Source organism: Elephas maximus, chromosome 3, assembly GCF_024166365.1.
Source record: "Elephas maximus indicus isolate mEleMax1 chromosome 3, mEleMax1 primary haplotype, whole genome shotgun sequence".
Classification (NCBI taxonomy): Eukaryota; Metazoa; Chordata; class Mammalia; order Proboscidea; family Elephantidae; genus Elephas; species Elephas maximus.
The window spans coordinates 136,329,579-136,346,354 of NC_064821.1; the positions used below are offsets into that span (position 1 = coordinate 136,329,579).

Here is a 16,776-nt window from a genome sequence, read left to right on the forward strand (position 1 = left end):
TATGACAAGTTAAGAAACAAAAAAAGAGAAAAAAGGTTTTTTGTTATAGTACCTTTAAACAGAATTTCCCTCCTGCTTTTTTTAACTAGAGGCTCCATACTTCACTTTATACTGAGCCCAAAAATTAAGTAGCCAGCCCTGTTTATCAGTCTAAAAACTTAAAGGGCAGTTGCAGTGAAGTAGAAAAAGCACTGGAGACTTCCAGTTCTTGCCCTACACCAGCGTGGTAGATATCACCCGTTGCTTATCTTATGACTATTCTCATTCTCCTCTTCTTCCTCGCTACCAGAACCCCTGTTTTCTTCAAGATGGCAATGTACCCTGTTAAAAAATACTCACTTCCCCAGACTTCATTGCATTTATGGGAAACCAAATGACCCAACTCTGGTCAATGAGCTGTGCACAAAGGTTTACTGGGTAGGCTTATGGAATCCTGATGGGGCAGTGGTTAAGAGCTTGGTTGCTAACTAAAAGTTTGGCAGTTCGAAACCACCAGCCACTCCTTGAAAACTCTATGAGGGCAGTTCTACACTGTCCTATAGGGTTGCTACGAGTGAGAATTAACTCAACAGCAATTTTTTTTTAATGAAAAAAAGCTATTGTTTTCCTGATTTATAAAAGGGAAAGCAACATAGCTACATATACCTTTTTCCTTCCCCCCTTATCCTTCTTCTGCCCTGAAGACATATGTAATACCTTGAGGCACAGGGCCTGGGTAGCAGAAGCAGTCTGCAATCAGCTGCTAACCTAAAGGCTGGTAGTTCAAACCTACCCAGCGGCTCTGTGGAAGAATGGCCCAGCAAACTGCTTCCGAAAAGATTACAGCCAAGAAAAACCTATAGAGCAGTTCTACTGTGTAACACATGAGGTCACCATAAGTCAGGAGCCAAATAGACAGCAGCCAGCAGCAACAACAGAGGTACAGGAGCCATCTCTGGACAAGACGATGAAAGCCACATGCTAAGAATAACAAAACAAAAACACAGAAGACTGCCTACCTCTGAACTTCTTAACAGGTTACAAAATAAATTCCTATTTGAGTAAGTTACTAGAGCCAGATTTCTGTTACTTGAGCTAAAGACGATAAATCTTTAACACAGCCATACTAGATAACATGAAAACTCTTCCACTACGAACACCTAGGAACAAGGAAATACACAGATGGCAGAAATAAAGAAGGAACGAACAACAGAGCAGCTATAAGCAGACAATCTGACACTGTCCTGGGTGGGGAGAGGGGGGTTCTTGAGGCAAGGAACTTGAACAGGTGGAAACAGAAGATAAGGCCTTGGGTCCTTGGTGCAAGTGGAGATTTAGAAGCAGAAAGCCTCCCCCATCCTCTCCCCCTAAAAAAAAAAAAAAATTTTTTTCCAGCACACATAAATTAAAAACCTGTGAAGTTCTGTACCCTCAGTGAAAAGAGAACTAGATAAAATTCACTCCCTGAGAATGTATCCTTGAGGATGTCATCATGGCTTGTGCCTCATGCTGATTTGGGTTTCTAATTTACCTTATCTGCATGAGCACGAGACTTCGAAGCCAAAGAATACATACAAAAATTGGTCACTGGCCATTGATAATCCTAGAGGTCTCTGAAAGCAACATTTTTTAAAATAACAAAAACTTAGTTCACTTTAAAAAAACAAAAACCTACAAAACATAAAAGGAGTCAATTCATAAAGAATCAGAGTCGTAGACACAAACAGAAGCATTAGGGCCTTAATTCAAAAGGCTATATCTGTATGACACCATTTATCTACAGTTTAAAAACATAAAATACTGGTATCATTTATAGATGCCAAATATTCAGTGAAAGTAAAAAAGCATGATATAAATTAATCATACCAACTTTAAAATAGTGATTAACTCTGGGGAAGGGATAGAATTTCAAAGAGAGACTGAAGAACATTACTCTGAAGAAGAATTGAGCAACACATCAACTGGTTACAACATGTGATTTGGCTTGGATGCTTCTGCTGTGAAGAAATTATTGAAATAATTGCAAAGCTTGAATGGAGTTTCTGAGTAAATTTTTCCAAAATTAAAATAAACAAAAACCTTTTTAAAAAAGAGAAGATGAAAATGAGAAACATCTCAAAGAAATTACCAGGACTCGATCAATTGGAGGTGGGTAATAAGAAGAAATAATCAAAGGGGAATCATATTTCTGGCTTAGGTGACTTGGTGGATATGATTCAATTTGCCAATATAGGAAACCCAAGAGGAAGAGCAACATCCAGGAAAAGCAAACTACAACTGACTCGGCACTGGCAATCTTTTTTTTTTTTGGCTTATTCTTCTTCCCTTTTTTTTTTAATTGTACTTTAGATGAAGATTTACAAAACAAATAGCTTCTCATTAAATTGTTAGCACACATATTGTTTTATGACATTGGTTAACAACCCCATGACATGTCAACCTCTTCCTTCTCAAACTTGGGTTCCCTGTTACCAGCTTTCCTGCCCCCTTCTTCCTTCTAGTCCTCGCCCCTGAACTGGTGTGCCCCTTTAGTCTTGTTTTGTTTTATGGGCCTGCTAATCCTTGGCTAAAGGGTGAACCACGAGAATGACTTCATTACTGAGCTAAAAGGGTGTCCGGGGGCCATACTCTCGGGGTTTCTACAGTCTCTGTCAGGCCAGTAAGCATGGTCTTTTTTTGTGAGTTAGAATTATGTTCTCCATTTTTCTCCAGCACTTTCTGGGACCCTCCGTTATTGATCCCTTTCAGAGCAGTCAGTGGTAGTAGCCGGGCACTATTTAGTTGCGCTAGACTTTTTTTTTTCAGACTCAGTCTGGTGGAAGCCTGGTGGTTGTGGTCCATCAGTCACTTAGGCTAATCTTTCCCTTGTGTCCTTAGTTTTCTTCATCCTCCCTTTCTCCTGAAGAGGTGGGGCCAGTGGAGTATCTTAAATGACCACTTACAGGCGTTTAAAATCCCACATGCTACTCACCAAAGTAGAATGTGGAACATTTTCTTTATAAACTATGTCACATCTATTGAGCTAGATGTTCCCCAAGATTATGGTCCCCACAGCCCTCAACCCAGCAATTTGGCCTCTGAGGGACTTTGGATGTGTCCATGGAGCCTCCATGACCTTGCCTTGTACAAGCTGTGCTGCATTCCCCAGTACTGTGTACTGTCCCACCCTTCACCAAAGTTACCACTGCCTATTGTCTATGTAGCGTTTTTCCATCCCTACCCTTCCCCTTCGACTCCATGGCAATGGGTTCAGTTTTTTTTTTTTTTTTTGGTTTACCCTTCCCCTCCCTTGTAACCATCAAAGATTGTTTCTTTTTGTGTGTAAACCTTTTCATCAGTTTTTACAGTAGTGAACTCATACAATATTTGTTCTTTTGTGATTGACTTACTTCACTCAGCTTAAGGCCCTCCAGATTCATCCATGTTGTGAGATGCTTCACAGATTCATCATTGTTCTATAAGGTTGGGTAGTACTCCATTGTAGGTATGTATCACAGTTTATCCATTCATCTGTTGATGGGCAACTAGGTTGTTTCTACCTTTTTGCTATTGTGAACAATGCTGTAATGAACATGGGTGTGCATGTCTATTCGTGTGACGGCTCTTATTTCTCTAGAATATATTCCTAGGAATGGGATTGCTGAATCATATGGTATTTCCATTTTTAGCTTTCTAAGGAAGGGCCATATTGTTGTCTAAAATGGTTGCACAATTTTGCTTTCCCACCAGCAACACGAGTTCCAGTTTTCCCACAGCCTCTTCAACATTTATTTCCTGTTTTTTTTTTTTATTCATGCCAGTAATTCCAGGAGTGACATGGTATGTCAGTGTGGTTTTGATTTGCATTTCTCTAATAGCTAGTGATTGCGAACATTTCCTCATGTGTCTGTTAGCAACTTGAATGTCTTCTTTGGTGAAGTGTCTGTTCATTTCCTTTCCCCATTTCTTAATTGGATTATTTGTCTTTTTGCTGTAGAGGTGTTGGACTTTCAGTTAGATTTTAGAGATTAGATCTTTGTCGGATTTGCAATAGCCAAAAATTTTTTCCCAGTCTGTACCTTCTCTTTTTACTCTTTTGGTGAAGTCTTTTGATGAGCATAAGTGTTTAATTTTTAGAAGATCCCAGTTATCTAGCTTATCTTCTAGAGTTTGTGTGTTGTTATGGTTTATATCCTGTTAATGCCATGTATTAGGGCCTCTAGCATTGATCCTATTTTTCTTCTACGCTCTTTGTAATTTTTGGTTTTATATTTAGGTCTTTGATCCACTTTGAATTAGTTTTTGTGTATGGTGTGAGGTACAGGTCCTGTTTCATTTTTTTGCAGATGGACATCCAGTTTTGCCAGCACCATTCTGTCACTCTCTATCTCTTTAGGGGTGCATTTAGGCCACTTATGTTCAGTGTAATTATTGGTAGGTTATGAGTTCACTGTTGTTGTTTTGTAGTGCTGACATTTTCTTTGTTCCTCTTACTCCCTTGTGTTGAATTTCTTTTGTGTTTTTTTTTTATTTCTTTTGTTTTTGTAGCTTTTTTTTTTACTGAGACTTTGTGTTTTTTATTCTGATGAGTAGGTTTATTAACTTTCTTTGTGGTTACCTTGAAATTTACCCCTATCTTCCTAGGTTTGAACCAATCTTTTATTATTTGGTATCGCCTTGCCTTCCTCTCCATTAGAAAGTTCTATACCTACACCATTTATTCCTTCTTTTATTGTTCTGATGTTGTTGTCATTTACAAATTAACAGCTCTGGATCACTGTTGTAAATCTTTTAGTTTTGAATAGTCCTTGAAAGTTCATTTCTTAGGTTAGTATCTGGATGGTGTGATCTTGCACCCTAGATTCAGGCTGTCATCTGATGTTGTTTGTTCTCAAACCAAAGGATTCCTTTAATAAATCTTGTAAATTTGGTTTGGTTTTTACATATACCCTTAATTTCTGTTTATCTGGAAATATCCTAATTTCACCGTCATATTTGAATGAGAGTTTTGCAGGAGATATTATTCTTGTTTGGTAATTTTATCTTTCGAGGTTTTATATGTGTCATCCCATTGCCTTCTTGCCTGCATGGTTCCTGCCAAGTAATCAGAGCTTAGTCTTATTGTTTCCCCTCTGATGTGATTTTTTTGTTTTTCTCGAGTCGCTCTCAGGATTCTTTGTCTTTGGTTTTAACCAGCATGATTATGATATGCCTTCGTGATTTTCTTTTGGGGTCTATTTATCCTGTAGGGCGTTCATAGATCTTCTTGGATGGTCAGCTTTTCATCTTTCATGATATTAGGGAAGTTTTCTGTCAGCAATTCTTCAGTGATCCTCTCTGTGTTTTCCGTTTTCTCCCCGTTCTGGAACTCCAATCACTCGCAAATTTTTGCTTTTGATTGTATCCCACATCATTCTCAGGGTTTCTTAATTTTTCTTCATTCTTTTTTCTGATTTTTCCTCAAACAAAGTGGTATCCAAGTATTTGTCTTCAATTTCCCTGATCCTGTCTTCCACTATTTCAAAACTGTTCCTCAGATTTTCTATGACACTGTCCATTTCTGAAATCTTGTTGTTTATCTTTTGGATTTCTAATTGTTGTTTTGTATGATTTCTAGCTCGTGAATTTATTTTGACATTTTGTTCCTGTCTTATTTTCCTGAATTCTTCCATTGTTTTGTCTCTACTGTCCATTTTTTTCTGCCTTTTCCATGAATTTTTCTATTTTTTCCTCATTTTTATCTGCTTTTTGTTTCAACTCTTGGATAGCTTTCAATATTAGAGATCTGAATTCCTTATCAGGTAGTTCCAGTGCCTGTTCTGATACTGGAAAGTTATCTGCTGTTTACTTTGGATGTCTACTGGGACCCTCTTGTCCTGCTTTTTGTATGTTTTGATATTCTCTGCAGTCTTTGGGACATTCGATAGTTATTTTCTTTGTTTATTGATTGTAGATTTGTTTCATTCTGTTTTTTTCTTTTATTTGGATGTGCCTGAGCAGGTGGGCTGTGCCTTCTTTGTTGTTTGCCCGTCTGTGGGCACAATATTTTTCACCTCTTTGTCCAATGGGCAGGGCCAGTCACTCAGCTATGGTGCAGCAGGGCAGGTCCAGCAGGTGCTCTGTCTTCTGCTGGGAGCTCCATGAAGCTGCTTTCCCGTACTCCCTGCCCTTCAATCTCTGACAGGAGTCCAACATGGCGAATGTGTGCTGCATTAGTTGATAAGGGACCTCTGCTCCATATTTCTCCTCGTCTCTGTTCTCTGTCAATTTCTTATTCCATTCAGTGCTTGGTTGAGTTCTGTACCTCTTCATTCTGAGATTTATGGTTCCAGGATTGGCATTTGTCTCTGGTTTCCTTAGCTTTTCAGGTCTTTGCTGTGGAGGGACAGCTTGGCGCTTCTGTCTATAGCGCCATGTTTGCTCCGCCCTCCTTAGCACTGGAAATCTTGCATCTGAGGTGCTTGCAGGAATTTAAGTCAATAGGGAGAATAGATAGTTGGAAAATTAGGGAAAAGGGTCACAAAAGAGCCTAGAAATGTATATATCTTCATCTGATTATTTTATGCATTCGACAAAGTCCCTTTCAGAATCCACTATTTTGCTAGGACTGTAAATCACAAAAATACAAAAATGAACAAGAAATGGTCTCTATCTTTGTAAGACTGATATCTGGTAAGAGAAATTAAATCTAACTGCAGTCAAAGGGGAGCCCTAGTGGCGAGTGGCTAAGATCTCAGCTGCTCACCAAAAGTTCACAAGTTCAAATCCACCAACCGCTCCTTAGAAACCGTATGAGGCAGTTCTACTCCGTCCTATAGGGTCACTATGAGTCGGATTGAATGGATGGCAACAGATTTGGTTGGTCTGCATAGTTAAAGGGGAAGAGCCCTAGTAGCACAGTAGTTAAAGCACTAGACTACTAACCAAAAGGTCAGTGGTTTGCCATTCTGAGGGGGAAAGATGTGGCGGTCTAGTTCCATAAAGATTACAGCCTTGGAAACCCTATGAGGCAGTTATACTCTGTTCTACAGGGTCACTATGAGTTGGAATCAACTTGACACCAGTGAATTTGGTTTTGGTTTTTGTAGTCAAAGGGTAGATTCTGGTAGAGAAAGTTCTCAGAGGATGATGGGTTGATTCTCAACCCTGGCCACATATTAGAGTCACCTAAGGGAATTCTAAACATCCCAATACGTACTTCACACTCTGGGGGGTGGGATATAGGCAACAGTAGTTGCTTAAGCTCCCCAAGTGATGTCAATGTGCAGCCAAGAAAAGAGTGCAGTGGTTATACTCGGGACAGAACACTCAATTCACCCCTGTCAATTGAAACATTTAGTAATGATGAGGGAAGAGGTGTTGAGAAGACTAGGAGGTGGGAATAAAGGAATATAGTTGACGGAACTCTTTCCAAATAGCTTTGACAGTTTATATTTTCTCTGTAAAGAAACTACTATCTTTCTGAAAGAAAAAGTATCAAAGGGTAAGAATAAGGTGGGTGTCTTCAGAAGAGTGGCAAAGTTTTGCAGTAGCTTCTGCAGAGTGTGGAAAGGAGCTGATTAGGAAGGCATAAAAGCATTTCTAGGCAGCTAAAAAGGTTCAATAGCTCCATTTACAAAGTCGTGCAATTTTTCCTAACTATGCTTGTCAGTTTGAGAGCAGTAACATATAAAACAAACAATTGGGTTCATTCAGGAACAAGAATTGGGATGTCAGAGTGATAGAGGGAACTGAGAGTGCTTGGACAGTTAGAAATAGGGAGGATAAGAATTGTGCACAGGACTTCAGGCCTTGATGATGAGAACACACTAAATGAGTAAGGAGTCAGAGAGATCCAAGGAGAGGGACTTTTGGTCAAAGTGAGATTTCCCAGTTTAAGATTTGGAATAGGGAAGTGGAGGGGAAATCACTAACTAGGTAATAGACAAGTATCAACTTTTGTGAAAGGAAGGACAACACACAATATAGGGGAAGTCCGCACAACTGGACCGAAACTAAAGCACAGAAGTTTCCTAAACACACCCAAACACTCTGAGGGACCTATTAGCTGGGGCTAGGGCCTGGGAACCATAGTCTCAAGGGACATCTAGGTTAATTGATACAACAGAGTTTACAATGTTCTACATCCCACTTTGGTGGGTATCATCTGGGGTCTTAAAAACCTTCGAGCAGCCATCTAAAATACATCTATTTGTCCCATCCCATCTGGAGCAAAAGGAGAATGAAGAAAACCATAGACACAAGGAAAATATTAGCCCAAAGGTCTAAAGGACCACATAAACCAGAGACTCTACCAGTCTCAGACCAGAAGAACTACATGGTGCTGTCACCAACGACTGCCCTAAGAGGGATCACAACAGAGTCCTGGACAGCATAGAAGAAAAATGTGGAAAATAATTCAAATTCACATAAAAGGACCAGACTTACTGGTCTGACAAAGACTGGAGGAACCCCCAAAACTATGGTCTCTGGAGGCTCTGCCAACCCAAAACTGAACCATTTTTGAAGCTCACTTTTCAGACAAAGATTAGACAAGCCTATAACACAAAAAAATAGCAAGCATGAGGAACAAGTTTCTTAGTTCAATCAAATATACGAGACCAAATGGGCAGCTCCCATCCAAAAGCAGAATAAGAAGACAGGAAGGGACAGGAACTGGATGAACGGACAGAGGGAATCCAGGGTGGAAAGGGGGAACATGCTGTCATATTGTGAGGATTACAACTAATGTCACAAAGCAATATGTGTATAAACTTTTGAATGAGAAATTAACTTGAGCTGTAAACTTTCACCTAAAGCACAATTAAGTATAATAGAAAAATAAATAAAGATAGCAGAATTTAGGGTAGATTATGGCAATAGACTGTAGCCAGTCTTCCTACGTGTCTTTGCCACTCTCAAACCCATTGTTCACCTTGCTCAAAAATCTTATCAAATTAAGTCTGATCATCTCTCCCCACCCTCAAACCTCAATCTACCTGATGAATTCAAAGTGTAGCTCAAGAAGTCTTAATTATCACCTCCTTTACCCTAATAGTTAATACTCCCTCTTCTGTGATCTCCCCATACTTTACAAACTTCTTAGTTGCAATTCTCATACTGCTTTTTCCTTTACAAGACTGTCTTCCCACTATACTCTAAGATCCTTGATGGCTAAAACCACGTTTTACTCACCTTTGAAAAAATATTTCAATAGTCTTCCCCACAAATTCAATTTATCAGGAAGTCTGACTTACTTCGTAACAGGTCTGGGTAGTTCTTCATTGTTTTTACCTTGTGTTGTGGCTAATGAAAAGCTCACAGTACAAGTATCAGCTCTGGCATTTCTTGTTTACTTCTTCTAGCATTATCATCTTTAACAATGTGTTGTTTTTACTTGTTTATTGCAGAAAAATCTTCAGTCTACTTCTTCATTTTGTGAAGGTTTATTTAGGTAAAATTAGATAAATCATATAACCTGTAAATCCACTTAACCATTCACACTGTATTATGTAACCATACACTGAAGCGAATAATTAAATGAAGGTACTAATTTCCACCCTTCCAAGTTGTAGAATTCCCACTCTTCCCTCAGGATACCTCATCCACTGTCTGTGACATGTTCCTATTGATAAAAGCAAAGTAAGGACACCAGTGTCAATCCAGATTTTTTTTTAAAAATTAATAAAACCAAATTTATTTTATATTAGATAAAAATAATTACAAACTGCATTTCTGGTATTTCTGCATCCCAATGGATCATCCTGCACACTGTATGGAGTATATGCACCCCAATTTAAAGGTCACTGATCTGGACATAAGGTGTCCAGCCACTACCAAAAAATTAAAAATACAGAGCACACTACCTAAGATGTCTTTTTTATAAAGGGTTTTTTTTTTTCTTTAAGTTAAACACTTTTGAGAGGACTTTGGATGTTCACCACTTGAGTTTGAGATGATTGCTTTCCTAATAGTATTGGGAGTTAGTATAGGGGACAGAAAAGGTAAGCAGAATTTGGGAATTCAGAACACTTACAGAGAGACCAAGCCTTCAAATTAGACTTCTGGTTAATAGATACAGGCTGGAGATGCACATTTAAGAGCACCCTGGGTTTCTCTTTGGCATTCCATCACAGTTATAACTACTTATTCCACTTTTGTTTTACCTGATTGGTTTTAAGATCCCACAAGAGCATGTAGCTCTTTCCTTTCTTGCCTGCTATATTCTTAGCCACAAGCATAATGCCATCTGGCACACAGTAGGTGCTCAAAAAAATATTAAATGAAGGAATGAAGTAGTATAATTGAAGTTGTGATTAATAAATTAATTAATCAAAGAAAAGAAAACAAAAAAAGTACTAAACATTCACCTTTGAAGAACACCTACAGTAAAACCATCAAAAGAAGTGCCAACAGAGTATAATGAGAAAACCCAGAATGGGGGGTGAGGGGACAGGAAAGCATAAGGAATGTATAGTTGGGAAGAGTATGGGTAGAGCCATCATGGAAGTGTGAGAAAAGGCCGTCAGATTTATCAAGAAGATAACTTGCAACCTCAAGAATGCTGTTTAAGCATAGTTATAAAGGTGGAAGCCAATTGCTTGGGATTAGGCAGAAAATGGATGGTAAGGAAACACAGGCAGTGCACTAGTCTTATCAACTCGGCAATGAAACAACAAGATTACAGTTATATAGAACGTGCAAAAGGAAGTAATTTTTTTTTCCAAGTCTGGGAAAATCTACAGGTTTGAGGGAGAGGATCCAGGGTTCTTTCCGCTAAGGCTAGACATGGTGGTGTGGCCCTTCTGTAAACGTGGGCATAGATTATGGCAAATACACTTATTTTAAAGACAGAAATACAGATAGCGAGGGGGTAAATGCTTTTCCACATAAAGATCTGAAATGGAAAACAGCATTTCTGATTACCTATATATTTCCTTTTCTATATTTCTCGAAAAATAAGTTGTGATGAAAATATTTTATTGCTGGGAGATTCTATCAGAGTTACCTTAGAGGTGGTTGTTTCTGTCACCACTACAAAGAATAAAATGAACTCAAATATTTATCTGCATACCCTTATAATGCTTCTGTTGATTTAATTTTTCTACTTTTAACTACAGTCACCGCTTCTGTGACTGATATTTCAGTAAAACATTGACACTAAATGTGAGCTCATTCCATTGCCTACTGGGCCCACATTTTCCATGCCCTGAAAAAAAAATTTTTTTTTATTGTATCAAGAGTATAACCATGCACACACACACAAAAAAGAGCATCTTCTTATTCTTGAAATACAAACGTTTCTCTACAAATGTCTCTCTCCCCTTCCATGCTTACACCTGTTTTTCTTTTTTTACTTAGTGCAAACATAAACTGTATTGTGAAGATTGCTTAATTAAGAGGTTACTTGGAATTATAGATTCCTCAACTGCTTCACATCATATTCTCATCTGTTATTAAAATTCCCCGCGCTGATTCGTTAGCGTTACCCTATCTCACTCACCATTTTATATCTCTTTGTGTCCTCCACCGGGCACTTTGTGTCCCGGTACCGTACGTTGATGCGCCTAGTGTTGATCCTGCAGTCCCACGTGTGCAAGCTGCTTTAAAGCAGTCACAAAGCAAATAGTTACAAGGCTTCTGGTGGGAGCGGAGAAGACCCCGGAGGTTGTCAAGTAGCCAGACTGAGATCTCCTAGAGGGCAGGACACTGTCTCTCATTTAGCACAGTTTATCTCCAGCACCTGGCTCAGTGCGTGGCACACAGTACGTACTCAATTTTGCTAAATGAACGGTCAATAGGCTGGGAGGGAACTTTAAATACAACACTTCTGAAAACCTCCGCCGTACGCTATCCAGGCGTCAGGGGCAGACGGGCGCAGATGCTACAAGAAGACCAGAACCTCTTGGTTCTAATTTTGTACATAACGTAATTATATACAATAATTTCCGTGTTTGCTCTTAAAACAAAAAGAATTGGGGTTATCGCTGCTCTTAGTTCTCAGGAGCTGAACTGTAAACGTGCAGCAGTGCGGGGATCCCACAAAGAGCCCCTGGCAGCGAACGCGACACTCCCTCGGGTTGAGCCGGACCGAGCTCCCAGCGCGCCCCGCGGCTGGGTCGCCGCGATCCTGAAGGGGTCGCTGTTCCCGCGATAACCTCCCTAAAGGCTCCGCCCCGCGGCCGACGCTTGCGTCCTCCGTTGGGAACCTGGCTTAGCACGGCCAGAACGCCTGTCTGTCCTCCCGCTAGCCAGCCGCCGCTAACGCCGACGTTAGCGGCTGCCCTACCGACGCGACAGGCCCAGTGTCTGAGCCGCAGCCGCCGGCGCGCGCGGCCGGCTGTGAGGCGCTTGTTCTCTCCCCTCGCCCCACCCTTCTCCTCCCCCTTCGCGGAAACGACAGCTGCAGCGGCGGGGCTGGCGCCGCCTCCCTCCACCTACCACGTCTGCCCCCGCGGCTCTTGCCCGGCGCGCCAGCCCGGCTGCGGCGCCTCCGCCTCCCTGCTAGGTCAGCCGGCGGCTCCGCCCGGCTGCCGCCCAGGATGAACATCATGGATTTTAACGTGAAGAAACTGGCGGCTGACGCGGGCACCTTCCTCAGTCGTGCCGTCCAGGTACCGCGGTGGGGGGAAGGGATGACGACGCCCGAGGAGGGCCGGGGAGGGACCGCTTGAGCGCTGAGCCCAGGGCGGCGGCGGCGTCCTCACTCCGGCCTCGACCCCACCCCGTGGGTCTGCTGCGGCAGGAGGCCCGGGAGACGGGCGCGGCCTGGTGCCCCTCCGAGCCTGGCGGCCGTTTTCTGCCATCCTCCTGCCCGGCAGCCGCACCCCGGAAAGCAAAACGGAGTGGGAAGGGGGCCAGAGTTTCCTCCCCACCCTGGAGGACACTTTGAGTTTGTCCACGGGCCGAGGCGCTACTCCGCTGCCTTTCTGATCCCAGGACGCCGGTGCTCGTGTGACCTCCCTCCCCGGGTTGGCGGAGGCCTTGCGAGACCGGCGGGGTAACGTAGACCATTCTTGCACTGCCCCTGCCCTTTGCTTTGGGTTCTCTCACCCTCCCCACCGAGTCAAGAAGGGAGTTAATTTCCTTTTCCTGCCCTCAGAACCCAAAGAGCTGCCAATATAGTTCTCTCCAGCCCTGCCCCTCCTGAAAGGATTGTCCTTGGGCTTGGCACCCCGCGCAGGGAAATGGAAGTCGCCAATTGGCGGGCAAACTTTGCCAAGACCACAGGAAACTTGTGTTTGGGGGTTCCCATCCAGTCTCAGAATGAGAAGCACCGGCAGTAGAGCAGTGAGAGGTATGGGGAGATTCCTGCCACTCTGCCTGAAGTCACAGTGGTATGTTTTGAATACACTTTAAGAAAAAAGTTGACCTCACCATATTCCTCAATCAAGGAAGTGTAAGTACTGAGGAACTTGGACACTTTTCTACAGTCGTCACCCACATTATGCCAACTCAGTATAAAAACTATGAACAGATGTAAATTTTACCACAACATGGGTTATAAACAAGTCTGGTGTTTAAATTAATGACATAGTCGCCGTGGCAACAACATTCTCTTTTGTAAAGAGAAAACAAAAGTAATTGTTTAATATACATGCCAAATTGGTACCAAAATGTAAATCAGTTCCTTTACTACTTTCCTGTCTACTTTACCCCAATTTTAGTTGGTGCAGTTGATCCTACACACACTATTCTTGGCAAAAGAATAATAGAGCTAGAGTAGGGTAGCAATAGCAACCTGCATTGTGGGGAGGAAAGAAAAAAAACCTAGGTCAAACACTTTGCTAGTCATTTGACCTATTATCTCCAGTCCTTTTTTTAACTTTGCCAGGTAGTTGTTATTAACCCCATTTTATAAATGAGGAAACAGCCTAAGAGAGGCTAAGCAACTTACTTAACTTGCATGGCTGGTAAATATTCAGGTACTGTTTGACTTGGCCACTGCAAGCTGCTGCTTTTCCTGGATAAGCATTGCACGTTTGAGAACATACAGAATAATAGAGTGTTACAGACTAGAGGACCTTAGAGGTCACCTTGTAAAATCTGAGCATTTAAATATCAACAGAAAATAACCACATAAGCTATGGGAAATTCCTTTTAGGTCTTGATTTCCAAGTACCAGACTTAGCTTGGTGAGTAATGAGCTGGCTGCTTTAACCCATCTCCCTCACTAAGATATAAGGTGTCTTGTAAAGGAGTCCCGGGGTGGTGCAAACAGTTAACTTGGTCAGCTGTGCTAATCAAAAAGTTGGAGGTTCGAGTTTACCCAGAAAGGCCTGGGAAGAAAGACCTGGCGATCTACTTCCAAACAGTCAGCTGTTGAAAATCCTATGGAGCGGTTTCACTGCGACACATAAGGTCTCCATGAGTCTGAATCCATTCCACAGCAGCAGATTTGGCTTTTTTTAATAGTTGAAAGGATAAACTTTTGGTTTCCATATTTTTTTATGGTAAGGTACAAAAAGAATGAATCAGTCTGAAATGAATTTTGATTTGTGAGATACTTGTATTAAAAAACCAAAAGCAGACCTGTTACCATCAAGTTCATTCCAACTCATAGCGACCCTATAGGAAGGTAGAACTGCCCCATAGGGTTTCCAGGGAGCAGCTGGTAGATTCGAACTGCTGACCTTTTGGTTAGCAGCTGAGCTCTTAACTATTGCACAGACAGGGCTCCACTTCTATTAGACTTCCTTAGTATTTACTGCAATGGGTTAAAGCCTCTGGTAATTTTTTAGTGCTAATTCCCTAATATTCTGGATGCTGGGGGCAGATTTGGATTTATTATGTTTCTATATAATGTTACTCTTTAGAATACACTTTGATATGTTTTCAGGTAAATAACTTACACTGCTTAAATTGGAGACATTTGTCAGAATTTAGTCTGATTTAAATTGCTAATGGACTCAATTTAAAAGAATAAATCTAGAGAAGCTTTCAAAAGTTAAATGTTGATGTTAGGTGCCGTCTGTTCCATTTCAACTCATAGGGATCCCTTGTAATAGCCTGGAACTGTCCCATAGGGTTTTCTAGGTTGTAATCATTACGAGGAAACCCTGGTGGCGTGATGGTTAAGTGCTACGGCTGCTAACCAAAAGGTTGGCAGTTGAAATCCACCAGCCACTTCTTGGAAACTCGATGGGGCAGTTCTACTCTGTCCTGTAGGGTGACTATGAGTCAGAGCCGACTTGACAGCAACAGATTTTTTGGAGGGGGGAGGTCATTACGAGAGCAGATCACCAGCTCTTTCTTCCTTAGAGCCACTGAGTGGATTTAAGCCACCAACCTTTCGGATAGTGGTGGACCACAAAATTGTACTACAGGGGTTCCTTCAAAAGGTGTATATGTTCCCCTCCAAGAAAACAAAAAAAAAAAAAACAGCAAAACAAAACAAAACCATTTCCAGTCAGGTTGATTCCGACCCATGATGACCCCATGTATTGCAGAGTAGAACTACTCTCCATAGGGCTTTCAAGGGTATGACCTTTCAAAAGCAGATTGCCAGGCCTTTTTTGAGGCGTCTCTCCAGTGGGTTACAACCACCAACCTTTCAGTTAGTAGTTAAGTGCTTAATCGTTTGTGCCCAGCAGGGGCTCGTATATATGTCTCTAGTGAATTTTAATTACTCATCGTTTCAAATTCTTTAGGAAAAAGTTATATCCTAATCTGTTAGCAATCAAATAATTTTGTTTTTGTTTTTTTTTTTCACTTTAAATATGTATGTGCCTACTCCATGTCTGCCTGTCTGTGGACACTGGTGATAAAGCAGTTGAATAAAATCAACAAAGTCTCTGCCATTACAGAGGGCATTTTTTTTTTTTTAATAATTTTTATTTCCTTTAAGTGAAAGTTTACAAATCGTCAAGTCTCTCACACGAAAACCCGTATACACCTTGCTACACACTCCCGGTTACTCTCCCCCTAATGAGACAGCCTGCTCTCTCCCTCCACTCTCTCTTTTCGTGTCCATTTCGCCAGCTTCTAAGCCCCTCCACCTTCTCATCTCCCCTCCAGGGAGGAGATGCCAACATAGTCTCAAGTGTCCACCTGATCCAAGAAGCTCACTTCTCACCAGCATCCCTCTCTGACCCATTGTCCAGTCCAATCCATGCCTGAAGAGTTGGCTTCGGGAATGGTTCCTGTCCTGGGCCAACAGAAGGTCTGGGGGCTGTGACCACTGGGGTCCTTCTAGTCTCAGTCAGACCATTAAGTCCAGTCTTATGAGAATTTGGGATCTGCATCCCACTGCTCTCCTGTTCCCTCCGGGGTTCTCTGTTGTGTTCCCTGTCAGGGCAGTCATCGATTGTAGCTGGGCACCATCTAGTTCTTCTGGTGTCAGGATGATGTAGTCACTGGTTCATGTGGCCCTTACTGTCTCTTGGGCTTGTAATCTCTTTGTGTCCTTGGTGTTCTTCATTCTCCTTAGATGCAGGTGGGTTGAGACCAATTAATGCATCTTAGATGGCTGCTTGCTAGCGTTTAAGACCCCAGATGCCACTCTTCAAAGTGGGATGCAGAATGTTTTCTTAATAGATTTTATTATGCCAGTTGATTTAGATGTCCCCTGAAACCATGGTCCCCAGACCCCTGCCCCTGCTACACTGGCCTTCGAAGCATTCAGATTATTCAGGAAACTTCTTTGCTTTTGGTTTAGTCCAGTTGTGCTGAGATCCCCTGTGTTGTGTGCTGTCTCTCCCTTCACCTAAAATAGTTCTTATCTTACTAAGTGAATCCCCCTCTCCCACCCTCCCTCCCTCCCCCCTCTCGTAACCACGAAAGAATGTTTTCTTCTCAGTTTAAACTATTTCTCAAGTTCTTATAATAGTGGTCTTATAC

At 41.7% G+C, this 16,776-nt stretch overlaps 1 protein-coding gene across 2 annotated transcripts in view; it reads left to right on the plus strand.

Annotated features, from left to right (window-relative positions):
- The first annotated feature begins 12,130 nt into the window (after positions 1-12,130).
- SH3GLB1 (SH3 domain containing GRB2 like, endophilin B1) overlaps positions 12,131-16,776 on the plus strand; it is a 45,175-nt gene continuing 40,529 nt past the window's right edge. The window contains exon 1 of one of the 2 annotated variants that reach the window (XM_049879678.1): positions 12,131-12,551. In XM_049879678.1, the coding sequence (XP_049735635.1) occupies positions 12,480-12,551 (72 nt within the window). In that variant the 5' untranslated portion in view covers positions 12,131-12,479. The remainder of the gene's footprint in view (positions 12,552-16,776) is intronic. The other variant, XM_049879677.1, reaches the window with a different exon arrangement.